Source organism: Sceloporus undulatus, chromosome 1 (assembly GCF_019175285.1).
Source record: "Sceloporus undulatus isolate JIND9_A2432 ecotype Alabama chromosome 1, SceUnd_v1.1, whole genome shotgun sequence".
NCBI classification, from domain to species: domain Eukaryota; kingdom Metazoa; phylum Chordata; class Lepidosauria; order Squamata; family Phrynosomatidae; genus Sceloporus; species Sceloporus undulatus.
This window is the reverse complement of record NC_056522.1, coordinates 295,007,994-295,021,629: the sequence shown is the minus strand read 5'-3', so window position 1 is coordinate 295,021,629 and position 13,636 is coordinate 295,007,994. Positions and strand designations below refer to the sequence as shown.

Below are 13,636 nucleotides of genomic sequence, written 5' to 3'. Positions count from 1 at the left end.
CATCTGAATCTGTACAGCAAAGTGAACTGGCCTGATATAGGTTAATTTGGACCAGCTGCAGATTGGATCAGATTAGGGTAATACAATTCTGGAACAGAACATCACAAGATGAACCACTCTTGACTGATCCAGGGATCAAAAATCAGCCTCATATTGGGGGAAAGGTCAGATAAAAAAATAAGTATGTGGAGAAAAGCTAGGCAGGATGCTTACAGCAAAGTTAATATTAGCCATATTAACCTGCGTGCAAATTCCATTGAATTTGGTGGAACTTAATTGCTTTTCACATTTATTACAATAGAAACTAATTGTAACTAAGACCACACTGCAGAAATAAAGCAGTTTGACACCACTTCAATTGTCTTGGAATTCTGGGATTTGTAGTTTGGTCTGTCAGAGAACTCTGGTGGCTCACCAAACTACAAATCCCAGGTTTTCACAGGATGGTGTAACAACAGTTAAAGTGGTGTCAAACTGCTTAATTTCTGCAGTGTGGATGTACCCTTAGTCAGGCTGCAATCCTACACTCTGGCCGGTTACAAATCGGCATTTGGGACGTCCGGAGGACGTCCTATTTTAAAAAAGGGGCGTCTCTTCTAGACGCCCCTGGGCCTAATACGGACTCCGTCCGTACAAGATGGCGCCGGCCCTTCTACATGGCCGGCGCCATCTTTGCGTATCAGACGCTGAGCGTCCGTACGCGTCGCGTCCTTTGTGACGTAGCGAGTGCGCCCCTGGAGCCTCGCTACTTTGCAAATGCGACTCCAAAAGAAGCTCCATTTTGGAGCTTCTTTTTCGGTCTGCAGGGGAGCCGCGCCGTGTGGAGGCTCCGGCTCCCCCGCGGTTTGTATCCCGCCTCAGTTTTCTTTGATCAGACCACAATGAACCTAATGAGACTTAGGGCTGGAACAGACCACATAAAAAGCTGGCCTCCAGCTGGTTTGTGGTGTACAGATCAAGCATGCCCCCAAGACACTCGGAAAGTGTCTTCAGTCCCCTTGCTGCTCAGAGATGAGTTGGCTTCCAGGTGCTCCGGTAGCATGGCATTTATATGCCACATGCCACTGGAATTTCTTAAAGCCGGCTTCTGGCTGCAGTGTGTGGGAAAATCTGGCTTCAAGACAGATTGGGGCCATGGCGTGTGGTTGCCACAGCCCCAATCCGCCTTTGAAAGGGGCAGCTTAAAGCTGGACCTTTGGGGCAGTCTGTTTCAACTCTTACTTAAGGAAACATATACAGTGGTTCCCAAACTTTGGCCTTCAATTTGTTTCAGACTTCAGATCCCAGAAGTCCCAGCCAACTTGGCCAACAGTAAGAATTATGTGAGCTGAAGTCCAAAACATCTGGCAGACCAAAGGTGGGGAAGCACTGCATTGTAAAGTATTTTATTTTTATTATTAATCGTTATAAATTGCTGTAAATTTACACAGTGTTCTACATACAATCAAGTAAAAATGGGGGGGAAATGAATTATTGTATGTTTAGTCTGGATCCAATGCAATGTAAGTATTCTATCTGTCTGATTCCAACCTAATGTAAACAGTAATCAGAGAAAAGAAAATAATTTTTGTATATCTCTTCTAGTTATAATGCTTAATTTCTGTTTGAGGGGAAAGTCAATGGGAAATAATGCATGTTTTTCTTTGAATCAAAGCCTATTCATCAATGAACCACTTTTTGTGGTTCTCAAGTTTCACTATTGGACAAAAACAAGTAACATGCAACTGTGGTCATCTTTCATCTTTCATTATTGCTAATGCTTACAACAGCATTTGCATAGTACTCAAGACACACTTCATGTAATTAAAATATAGGAGACAAGCCATTTGTTAGAGTGCTAGCTAAAAGATCCATGTTTATCATCAGTACTAAGACAGACACCCTAATGGCTGCCTTTCCCAAGCAGAGCAGGCACCAACAATTTCTGAGGCCTGTAATGCAGGACAGCATTCTTAAAAGTACAGTCCAAAGTGTTACAGCATCTTGTGCTATATTCAGGAGAGAGTGACTTTCGAGTACCAACCACCCATGTGCCACACATATAGGGTTGCCATAAGACAGGACCTCCAAACCGGGACAAATGTAGGACAACATTTTCAAATGTTGGACACTTTTATAAAAATGGAGGATGTGAAAAATGCAGTTTTTTTTTTAAAAAAAAAATATATATAGGGGGAGATAGAAGGGGGGTTAAATAAGGGGGTTTGAGAAAGGGGGGCTATAGAAGGAGGGCTAGATGGGGTACTTAGAGGGGGTTAGGGTTAGATAAAGAGGAGTCAGATAGAGAGGGGTTAGAGGGGGGCTTAGAAGAGACTTAAATAAGGGAGTTAGATAGAGGGGGTTAGAGGGGGCTTAGATAGAAGGGGGTTAGATGGGCTTAAATTCTAAAGCACCAGAGTTGTTCTCTCTGCAGGGCTCTCAGACTACATACACACTGCAGAAATAACCCAGTCTGACAGTACTTTAACTGTCCTGGATCAATGCTATGGGATTCTGGGAAATGTAGTTTGTTGTGGCTCTAGAGCAGAGCTCTGCTTGTTCAATGCCAGGAGCTGATCTGCCTGTGTAATTTGGCTATCTGTGAATTTCACAAACTGCTCGGATTCCCAGTGATTGGGCAGTATATAAATAAATTATTTTTTTATTTATTATTTAAATAAGGGGTTAGAGCAGTGGTTTCCCAAACTGTGTCTTTAAGAGTTTTGGACTCCAGAAGCCTCAGACATGTTACTCAATAGTCTGAGATTCTGGGAGCTGAAGTCCAAAATTACTTCAAGAGCACAGTTTGGAGATTACTGGGTTAGAGAGAGGGGGGGTTAGATAGAGAGGAGTTGGAGGGGAGTTTAGATGGAGAGAAGGTGGTAGATAGAAGGGGGTTAGAGAGGGCTCAGTTAAAGTGGGGTAACGGGGAGAGGGAGTAAGTGTTTGGGGGGCCTTGGGGAGGGGGCTTCCAATGTCCGACGGGGGCGATCCTGGGGGGAGGCTGGGGCCCAGGAGGGGCCTGGAAGGTGCCCTCTTGCCTCTCCTGGGTGCCAGCCCCTTCTTCCTCTTCTGAGCCTTGCCGAGGCTCTTCCCCCTCTTCCTCTCCGACGGCTGGGTCCCTGAGGCGCCCCTCCCCTTTAGTGAGGCAGTGCTCCTGGTGCTTCAGAGCCCCTCCCTTGCAAGAGCAGGAGGAAGAGGAGGGCTGGGGGGCAGGGCTTCCAGGAAAGGGCCCTTTCCTTCCCCAGGCCGGGCTGCCCCAGAGGCCAAGGCCCTTTCCTCCCCTCTCCCAGCGGCCTGCCTGGACGGACGGGGGCCACTGCTGCTGCCGACCTGCCTGGCCCTGCTCCTCCTCCTGGCGCCTTGTTGCCCTGCCTGACTAAGCCTGCTCCTTGGGAGGGCTGGCCAACAGGGGCAAGGCAGAGCAGCAGAGCCCTCCCCTGCCAGCTCCAGCCCTGGCTGTTGCGCTCTCACAAGATAGGGATGCAGCAGGGCCAGGAGCTGGGCAGAATTGAAGAGGGCATGACGTGACCGGGAACGCCCCCTAGAAAGTGGGGGAGTCACGCCTCCCACCGGGTTATGGCAAGCCTACACACATATCCTCACAATCTCTATACTGCATCACAGCTCTCCTTCAATATGCAGCTCTAGTCTAAGGAAATGTTCTGGAGAACACAGATGCTTTTGTAGCATTTTGGTTGGCTCTCATCAAAGTACTGCACAACTACAAATTCAACTTTTTTTCTCAGGGACCTGGATGGATATTTTTGAGGTTTTTTTTTTTTTAATTTCGAAAGCCAGAGTTTCCATTTCCCAGATAACTGGCAACTGCTCCCACATCTGTGCATGGGACACTTACTCACCAAGATTCCCATGAGAGAATCAAAATTAGGGATGCTATATTAAATTGTTTGTTTGTGTCTTACGGAAAGGAAAGCTCTCAAGATGGTCATCACTGATATTACACAGCTCCACATCTTTCAAACAGCATCCTAATATATATATATATATATATATATATATATACACACACACACACACATATATATATAATACAAGTATATCAGCATGTGCATCCTTGTGCACACACATGTGACTGTAAAATGAGTATGTGAAATATATTTAATACACTGATGTTAGAAAAAGGGCTGTTGTTGTTCCTTTCAAATTCACTATCAAATTTTCATATAGTATAATTTCAACATAAAAATGGTTGCCTACAAGGGGTAGTAGGTATACAGAAATTCTCATCTTTCAGGTTTTGTTATCGGCACTGTTCCCAGCCTAACTTATTCCCATCTCCATACCCCATGCTAATCTCCTTCTTCACACTCTTACTTTCACCTCTCCCTTAACCTGAAAGTTCTTATTTAATAACAGTGTCCTAGGCAATCAGGGATCACATACCACCATATCTGATAACAGAGTGGCCTCTCTCCTCCATCACAGTGCCAGGTACTGGCATTATAATTTTTCTTTCTTTCTGAAAACTCACCATGGACTGATACAAGCCATTACACAAATACTTTGAGTAGCACTGACAAAGAAAACTGTATCACACAAGTTGCTGATGTGATGCAATTGTTCAGGTCTAATACAGACTTCCCTCTAAATAGGGTGGTCAGGAGAGGGAATGTTTGCTAATAAGGCAGGCATCCAAGCTAATGTTTCTTTATCTTGTCATAATGCTCCATTGCTCACCAGTGCTTCCCCTTTGGCCTTTACCTGTCTATCTCTAGTCATGTATACATATATATGACTCGTTGGAAAAGAATATGATGGAGATGTTCATGTAAATTATCCCACAAAAAGTAATGTACTGCAGGTGGATGGCATCTGCATCCAGATATGTATCCAAACTATGGTAACCATCTATCCCATAGTATTTCTTTAAGGACAACTGTATATCTTTGGTTGCAAGATCCATCCACATTCTGATCCAACTCATCAACAATGCCTTGGAAACCAAGCAAACACTTTTAAATCATTTTTTTTGCAAAGGGCTGGGAAAGTATATCAAGGAGGAGGGATAAAATATTCATGAAAGGAATCTTGCCATTTCAGAACAGTACTAATCAGAATGTATTTCTTGATGACACCTGTTAAAAAGACTGTGATAAACTTTAGCCCTATCCCTATTCCCAGTTTTGTTTACTAAAAAAAAAATCTTGTTTAATAAAATTGGATATGAGTGAATGAATCTTATTTTTTTAGTAACATTATGTCCCCAATGACTATTTTTTAAATGTCCTAGTTCTAGAGATGCAGTTTAAAAACAAGAAAACATGTTTCCCCATCTTCCTGGATGTGAATTCTGCCATCTATCAATTGTTTTATTGGCAAGCTGATGCCAATATTGTATATAGAGTCAGAGCTTTTGAAAGTCTTTCTGAACTTTGCATGGTAATTTCCCCCTAATTCCTCACCTTTCTGTACCTCTCTATTTATTTTGACCTACCCATACACAAATTTCACACACAATTCCTATGTCCTTTGACAATCAAAGGTTTGTTTGTTTTCCAGTCCTGTTGGCAATTAACTCTGCCTTGTTATGAACAACTCCTGAGGAATACACTGCCAGTACTTCTTCCTCAGAAGTGCATGTTGTATTATGTTGAACATGTATCAGTCTCTGTAAAAGAATAATTTATTGTTTCAAATTAATATATAAAGTTAATCACATGATGACTGTCAGGTTTAGGGATGGCAGCGAAGGCCTAATTAAATCAAAGTGGTTATCAGTCTCTTGTCACTATTAGCATGAGATATTTTGTCACTTTAATTTGTGATGGAAATAGCTACTGTACTACCAAGTACAGAAATGGAATAAAGAAGATAAAGCTATGAACTTGTTCTAAATCAGAAAGAGATAATTTCTTATCCATGAAAAGACCTATTAAAAAGAAAAGTGAAGGGAAATGAAGGACTTCAAGGACTGCAAAACCTTAAATTCAGCTTTACCATTATGTACCATTATATACCATCATTTTATAGTAACATAACAGAGACATCTCATTTCTGAGCTACATATGTTCTGCACTAAGAACCAGATCTATTGTGTTATGTAATAGTACCCAATTTCCATATTAAAACTGTAGTCCCCATCATATATTAACCACATGAAGGGGTACTGCATGATATAAAGGAACAGGAGGGCCTGGTAATTTGCTTGGAAACATTACTTGTTGGACCACAGGTCTCAGAATCACAAAATTTTGATTACTTCGCGCTTCCTCAGAAAGTGGTGAGTGTGCCTCACAGAGACTTGAGGGAGGGAAATGAGACAAAGGTCTTCCTGGGGGGTGTTCCCACTTGCAATTTACAATGCTTTAAAATACACCAGTATCTGTTAAATCGATTCAAAATAAACCTGGTCTTATCCCGCGTTCTGAATCGCTTTTTTTTCTTTGTTCTCATTTACCAACTGATTCGCTTTAAGTGATCCTCTTTCGTTCCTATTCAAATAAAACGGTGTATATATAAACCAGTTTTAGCCTTATTTCATTTCCACTCACCATTTTGGGGCTGTCAATCAAAGCAACGTCATCATAACGTCACTTTTAAATTTCGCGGTTTGTTATAAAAGAGCCAATGAGGAGGCGCTTAAAGTGCTGAGTCCTGCAATTATTCGGGGGGAAGGACGGTTGAGGGAGAGAAAACTGCCTCCCCAAAGCACTTCTGCTGCCTTGGAAAAAGACCCCAGGCTGGGGGAAGCTGCAGGCAAAGCGAATTTAGGGAAAGCTGCTTCCAGAGGAACTATGGGATGGGAGCACTCTTCCCAAAGATTCTCTTTCCAGGGTTGGAGGAGAAGGCAGATTCCGTTTGGGAAAGAGAGATGGAAAGGCTCTATTCCCCCCCCCCCGATTGCTGTGCATCCTCCCCCTCCCCCGTTTCAAATGGGGTGCACAGACACACACACACACACACACACATCCAGGGTTTCCTGTGTCTCCCCAGATTGGGAAAGAGAGATGGAAAGGCTCTATTTCCCCAGAGATTGCTGTGCATCCTGCCTCTCCTCTGTTACAAATGGGCTCTCCCCACACAGAGAGGGGAGGTTGCAATCCACTGGGGGAAGCCTTTGGCAGATGCAGCAGGCGCTTGAGCGGCCGGGACTTCAAGTGCTTAAAGCGCTGAAGAGACTAAGCGCCTGTAAACCATTAAAATAAAAAAAAATCCTTATCTCTTATTGAAAGACCACAGCGGACAAAGGGGTGAGGGAAGCAAAGATGGCGACAGCCACGACGGATGAGGACAGAAAGGGCGACTCCCCCAAGCCAGCCCATCGTGCTCCGCTCCTCCCATCCAGCTAGCCCGATTTCTGAGGCTGATCGTTCCTATTTAAATAACCCGATTCCTATCTCGAATCAAGGAAAAAATGTTGGTTCGACCCTTCTATTTTTTTAACACGGGTTATACACCTTTAACACGGATCAAATTAAAATCCGATTGACAATTCGCATTTTAGTGGGAACGATTGTGGGTTGCTCTAGAACTGTTCTAGAGTTAATTCGGTTTCTAATAGGAACGATGTACCTTGGATTCAATTTGTAACACGGAATATAAGCCAATGGGAACACCCCCCTGGACTCACTGTGACTACCCACCCCGATATACACACAGAAAAACTCAACTCTTTTCCTGACATCTAGTTTTAAATGATCAGGATATATGTGTATTTAAAAAAAAAGGAGTATCATTCCATTATATGAACTCCCAGCTACAGTCTAAAATAAGTTTAGCCCAAATGATGATTTACCTTTTCACTGAGAACCAGGCTACTGAGGAGTTCTACACTTAGGTGTGGACTTGGGCCAGAATCCTCTTGGTGATTTTGGCTTAATGTACCATTATACCAGCATAAGGCACTTTATGGCGCAGAACAGCATCAGGGGAAAGAAGGAAAAGAGATGCTGAGCAGCTTGGAAGGCTTCAGGGAATTTCTCTGTCTTGACAGGGATAACTTCCTGTGCTTTCTATAACATCCTATTCTCCATACTACAGTACCCATGGTCATTTCCACCCCCCCCCCCCCACAACACTGTGTTGCCACCTATGCCACCTATACCAGTATAGTTATGCCAGCCAACAAGATCATAACCTTGATTCTGAATGACTATGTAGACACATGGAAGGCAGTGAGTTAAACTCACAACTGTGTCCTAAGCACATGCCTTTACCTTCTCCACTATAAGTGAATGGTTGCTATGGGGAATATATAATGTTGCACATGTGAGCACTGCAGTATATGCCAACCCTGACTATTACTCTTATGCTACATCCCAGCATCCATGGAAGTTCAATATATAGAGACAGTCTACTTCCACACATACCTTCTTCATCTATCAAAAGAATGGCGTTCCTGCTTAGTCTATTAACACCCTTAAGGAATACTGTTGAAGATTGGCCAGCTTTTCTCTTTTTGTGCCTGTGAAAGTACAGTAGTGAGTGATCTAAGGAACACACAATTCAACCTCCAACTAGCAATCATTCTGATATCTTAAAAAAAGAGAAGAAAAGAAAACCTTGTATTTCTACTTTGGGGCAACCACCTCTGAAAAGCATGCTATTCATACAGTACTACACATTTCAACCTTGGCTCTGGTCTGCCCCCAACTGGTACTTCATGGTTGTGCTCCAGCTGATTAAAAAACAGAAAGGAAATCAACATGAGCTAGTCAGTAATGCAGTAATGTTTGCTTCAGAGGATAGCATGCCTATGGATTTGATGGATTATGACAAGAGCAGTCATCATATTTACTCTGCCCTTTCGCAAAACTATGAATTCACAAAAGACTGCCAGTGATTCAGATCAGGGTGACCATATTCCATCAACGAATGCTAGTGGTGGGTGCCTAGTCCTCTTGCGAAATCAGAATAGGTTGGAAAAAAGCAACTTCTCTCATCCCACTACTGGAGTAAAGAAAAAGGAACTGGATTACATCACTAGCTAGATAGTGGCCTAACATGGGACCTGCTAAATAGTGGAAGGCAGTTTGTATATTCCAGAACGTAGCTCTGGATAGCTGACAGTACTCAGCAGAGCTGGGGAAGCTGTGACTCTCTTGATCAGCTGGAGGTCCACAGACTGGTGCCAGACTAGTGAACCATCAGCTAGCAGTCTGCTCCTTCGTGAATCTCCAGAAAACTAGGCAATCATGATAATAATGCTGTACAAATATGGTACCAGCCCCTTGCATAGTGAGGATAGATTGCTTATCTGTCACATTAAATAGCTTGAGAAGCATTGCTCTAGATCTCAATGGATTCCACATATCTATCAACCCCAGCCAGCTAGTTTGGTACAAGAGAAGTTGTACTCCAGATTCACCATGCCTAGTACTGAGGCCACTCCATAATTAAAAGTAAGCAGAATCTGACTACAAAATCATATTGTTATTTTTTTTTTAGTCTCCTGCACAGGAAGAAAAATGGTCTAAGAGGCATTTGTTTGTTACAATGTTTGTCTACAGAATCACATTTTCTAATTTTGGGCTAGCAAAATTATCCTACGCACATTGATTTTGCTTACTCAGTTAATGGATGAATTATGAAAACAAGTCAGAAGAACATCCAACATTTGAATTATGGTGGAAATATATGGAGTTCTTAATAAAACGTATAAAAGCCTATTCTTCTGATCTTCCAGTTTTGGCCAGAGCATGTCTTTCTTTCTTTCTTTCTTTCTTTCTTTCTTTCTTTCTGGTATCTTCCAAATACATTAGTGAATGATCCATCACAAGTAGTAAGGAGTCCAGGGCCATTTGCCCATCTGTAATTCGTGCACTGATGTAATCACAATAACATATTCAGGATTTCTTCACAATAATGAGGAAATCACAGTGAAAGGCAATCAGAGTGACAGAAAATCAGAGTAAGGGCCCAACCTAGCTATGTAACTATTTTCTATAGCACTTTCTGAGAATATTGCCCATAATGAACTCTGCATAATGTGCCTTCTGATGTATTCTAAGAGACAGCAGAGTTATCTGTTTTAGCATAAAAATATCCAGTAGCACCTTTGGTATGAAGCTAACTGCGAAAAAGAATGTTCTTCTTTTTGTTGTTTAATAATAGTCTTGACCGACAGCAATCTAACATTCGGGTCATTCTATTAATGATCATAACTAGTCCCTTTAAAATGCCCATATTTTATTAGTTATATAAAATATCTAACCTGTCATGGTAACATACAGTCAGCCCTCCATATCCATGGACCCTGCAATCAACCATGGTTTGAAAATATGCAAACACACACACACACAAATTCCAAAAAACAAACCTTGATTTTGCCATTTTATATAAGGGACACTATTTTACTATGGTATTGCATATAATGGAACTTGAGCATCTATGAATTTTGGCATTCACAGTGGGTCCACTGTAGTTCAGATTCACTAGCATCATGTGTGGTTCTGACTTTGGCAATCTATCACTTCTTGAAAGAATGAAAATCTGTAGACCTTTTGCAGATTACTTTTGTTGTAATCTGCCTTGATTCCCCTGGGAAAAGGTGGAATATAAAAATAAATTGTTATTATTATTATTATTATTATTATTATTATTATTATTATTATTATTATTATATTAGACCCTACTGCATATGAAATTAGTGTGAGGGATATGCATGGCACATTTAAGATCCATCTGATTATATGTAGATCTTCAAATCAGTGGATATGGATGCAGAAAGATATCTGACCAAGAGAAGAAAATATTAAAATATATTAAAATCATATTTGCAGCTATATGTTGATATGAGCACATGCTTTTATAAAGTAATGCCAAAAGTCATCATAAAGTTAACAGATAAACGCCTGTTCCTAATTTGTTTTGAGTTATGCAGTGATTTCTCAGTCTCTCATGTAGAACTAGTGACAAATAACTTCCAACATGCCTCATGAGTCATTGGGTGTCATTGGGTACATTTATACATTGATCTCTCAAATTGATTAATGCCTTCTAAGAATCAACTTCCTCTGTTTAGCCTGATTTTAAAAAATTAATTAAAAGCTGTCCCTCACATTAAACTTTGATAGGAAGCTAACTGGTGCCTCTTCATACATACTGCTCACAGTGAGTTACAGTACTAGAGAACACTCAGCATCTTGCAAAGAAGCAATCTTTTGGACCAAAGTACAGCTGATTCATGTCAGGCTAATTTTCCTAAGTGTCCCTCATCTCACTGCCCTGGCCTGAGACACTCTGGCTGGCAAGAGATTTGATGAGCATACAATGTTACTTTTAGAACTGGGCTCTACTCCAGTTCAATATATGGCTGTTTTAATAAGCAGCTTTGGTGCTGGTACTTCATGGGAATTTGGAAGATGGGAGTAAAGCAAAGGACTCCCCTTACTATTCTTAGAAGCAAACAGTCAGATTTGGCATTCTGATTACCAAGCTTGGAATTTATAAACTGTGCCATTCTAAATTTACTTCCTTTGTATACAGTTCAGCAGGATAGTCATGTGTTTCAGCACGTTTCAGCTCAACAGCTCAGTTCTGCAACACCTTCAAAATGGAGAAAGAACATGGAACCATACGATGGAGACCACTGATGCCATGTGTTGCCCAGCCATGTCTACTTGTACATTTGCACCAAAAGGCCCGTTACAAACATAAATGTGTCAGAAGTGCCAATGAGTTACTTCTAAGAAGAGCCTAGAGATCGTTTCCAAACTTTTCTCTTTAAACATCTTCACAGGCAAGAATTGACTTCATGCCTCTAAAATATAGTTTTCATTCAGTTGATGAAGTCCCTATACTCTTTAGTTCTTTAACAAATTACCCATCTAAAGTACGCCAGGTATCATGCTCATACGCAGAGCTATGGAATCCATAATGGAGCCTGGACCACGTTGTCTGCTCAGTTTGCTATTTCAGGGAATACAGTTGCAAATAAAGTTGGAGGACAACTCTAACTCTCAGCTAATTAGAAGAGGAAATACTGGGGCAACACCAGATTTTCTGTTTGCAATTTGCATGGTGCACATCCCCAACTGCATGCGGCAGGCAGAATGCAGTGTCAATGTTCTGTGTATTTGCATGCACCTTCTGAAACACACACTTTCTTTTGCAGTTTGGTGACACACAACCAGAGGCCAAAAGGCCTTTGCTCTTGGAGAAAGAGGAGCTTCCTGAAAGGAAAAGCAAAGCTAGTTATTTAATCTCAGCGACACTGCTATGATAATCTTTAATCATCTCCATTCTTTTTCTTTTCTTTTGTTTTTAAACAGTGGCATTCCTTTTATGACAGAGATCCTGGCTGTCTGATGGGACAAGTTTTTGACAGCCTGTGTCCCTGAAAGAGCCACAAATGGATAGGAATGTCTTTTTGGTTTCCTAATGCCATCCCAAGAGGCAGCATGGTGTAGTGGTTTGAGCACTGGACCACAACTCTGTGGAGTCCAGGGTTCGAATCCCAGCTCATGTAAACCCCCAGAGTGCCCTTGGGTAAGTCACACTCTCTCAACCTCTGGCAATGGCAAAACAAACAAAAACAAAAAACAAAAACCCTGTGAGGAAAGTTGCCAGCAAAAGTTGCCTCCGGTCGCTCTCCATCATGAGCTGGCAACGACTTGAAGGCACACAACAACCACAACCACGCCATCCCAAGTTCCTCAAACTCTTGGTGTATCTTCCTCCCCTTTCCTCCCGTTACAACAACGACTGTGAGCCGCCTCGATCCAGTGGGAGAGGCGGGGTAAAAATACAATTTATTATTATTATTATTATTATTATTATTATTATTATTAGCCCCCACTTACATGGCTGGCGGGAGATTCTGTGGAGATCAATGCCATCCTGGTCCATGTCTTAAGCCAAGCCTGGAGAGCTGAGGTGAAGAGGAAAAACAGAAGCCCACCCGGGGGCAGGAATGCTGGGAGATAGAAAGCCCCTCTGGCCAGGAGTTTCATTCAAGGGGGCAGGAGTCCCAGCTGCAGCCCCCCAGAGCTCGCTCTCTCTCGCTCTCTGTCTGTCTGTTAGGGCGCAGGCATGCTCCTTCCAGAGCTTCTGAGGAGGACCAGCCCCCTTCCCTGCTTCAGGGAGCTCTCCAAGGGGGAGGCAGCCCCGGTCTCCGCTGGCGCGCCAAGAGAGAGGCGGCTGGCAGAAGGGCTTGCCTCCTTCCTTTGCTTTCCTTTGCCGGGTGCAGCAGAGCATGGAAAGTGATGCTGCTCGGGGGAACTGGAGGGACTCCCTCGCTGGCCAAGAAAGACTCACAGGAGGGAGGGAGGGAGGGAGGACCTGGGCTGCTGAGGGAGCTCCCAACCAGCGCCGGCCACTCTGGGCACCCGCCGCCGCCCCAAGACAAGGCGGGACGAACGAGGCGCTGGCTTGGCTTCAAGCCCTCTTCCTTGGAGGGGCTTCTTCTCCCAGCTGAGGAGGAGGAGGAGGAGGAGGAGAGGGGGCCCTGGACGCCCTCGCCAGGGCTCCTCCACAGACTTCTTGGGGCGCCTCCGGGGCTCCCTCTGGGCCTTTCCTTGCCTCCCTTCGGGGAGGGAAGCCCTGGCCCTCCTTTCCCGGGCGAAGGCGGGCTTCTTTCTCTGCGGGGAGAGGCCCCTGCAGACCAGGCCTGGGCAACAACTCGGGAGGAAATAAACAGAGGGGAGCTGGGCTCCTACCAACCTGGGAAGCCCGGACTCTCACATATTATTCC

At 43.2% G+C, this 13,636-nt stretch overlaps 1 protein-coding gene across 7 annotated transcripts in view; it reads right to left on the bottom strand.

Moving 5' to 3' along the window:
- Positions 1-13,174, bottom strand: part of ANO1 (anoctamin 1) — a 174,679-nt gene extending 161,505 nt beyond the window's left edge. For all 7 annotated transcript variants that reach the window (XM_042444177.1, XM_042444199.1, XM_042444164.1 and 4 more), the window contains exon 1: positions 12,747-13,174. In XM_042444177.1, the coding sequence (XP_042300111.1) occupies positions 12,747-12,896 (150 nt within the window). In that variant the 5' untranslated portion in view covers positions 12,897-13,174. The remainder of the gene's footprint in view (positions 1-12,746) is intronic.
- Positions 13,175-13,636: the final 462 nt, after the last annotated feature.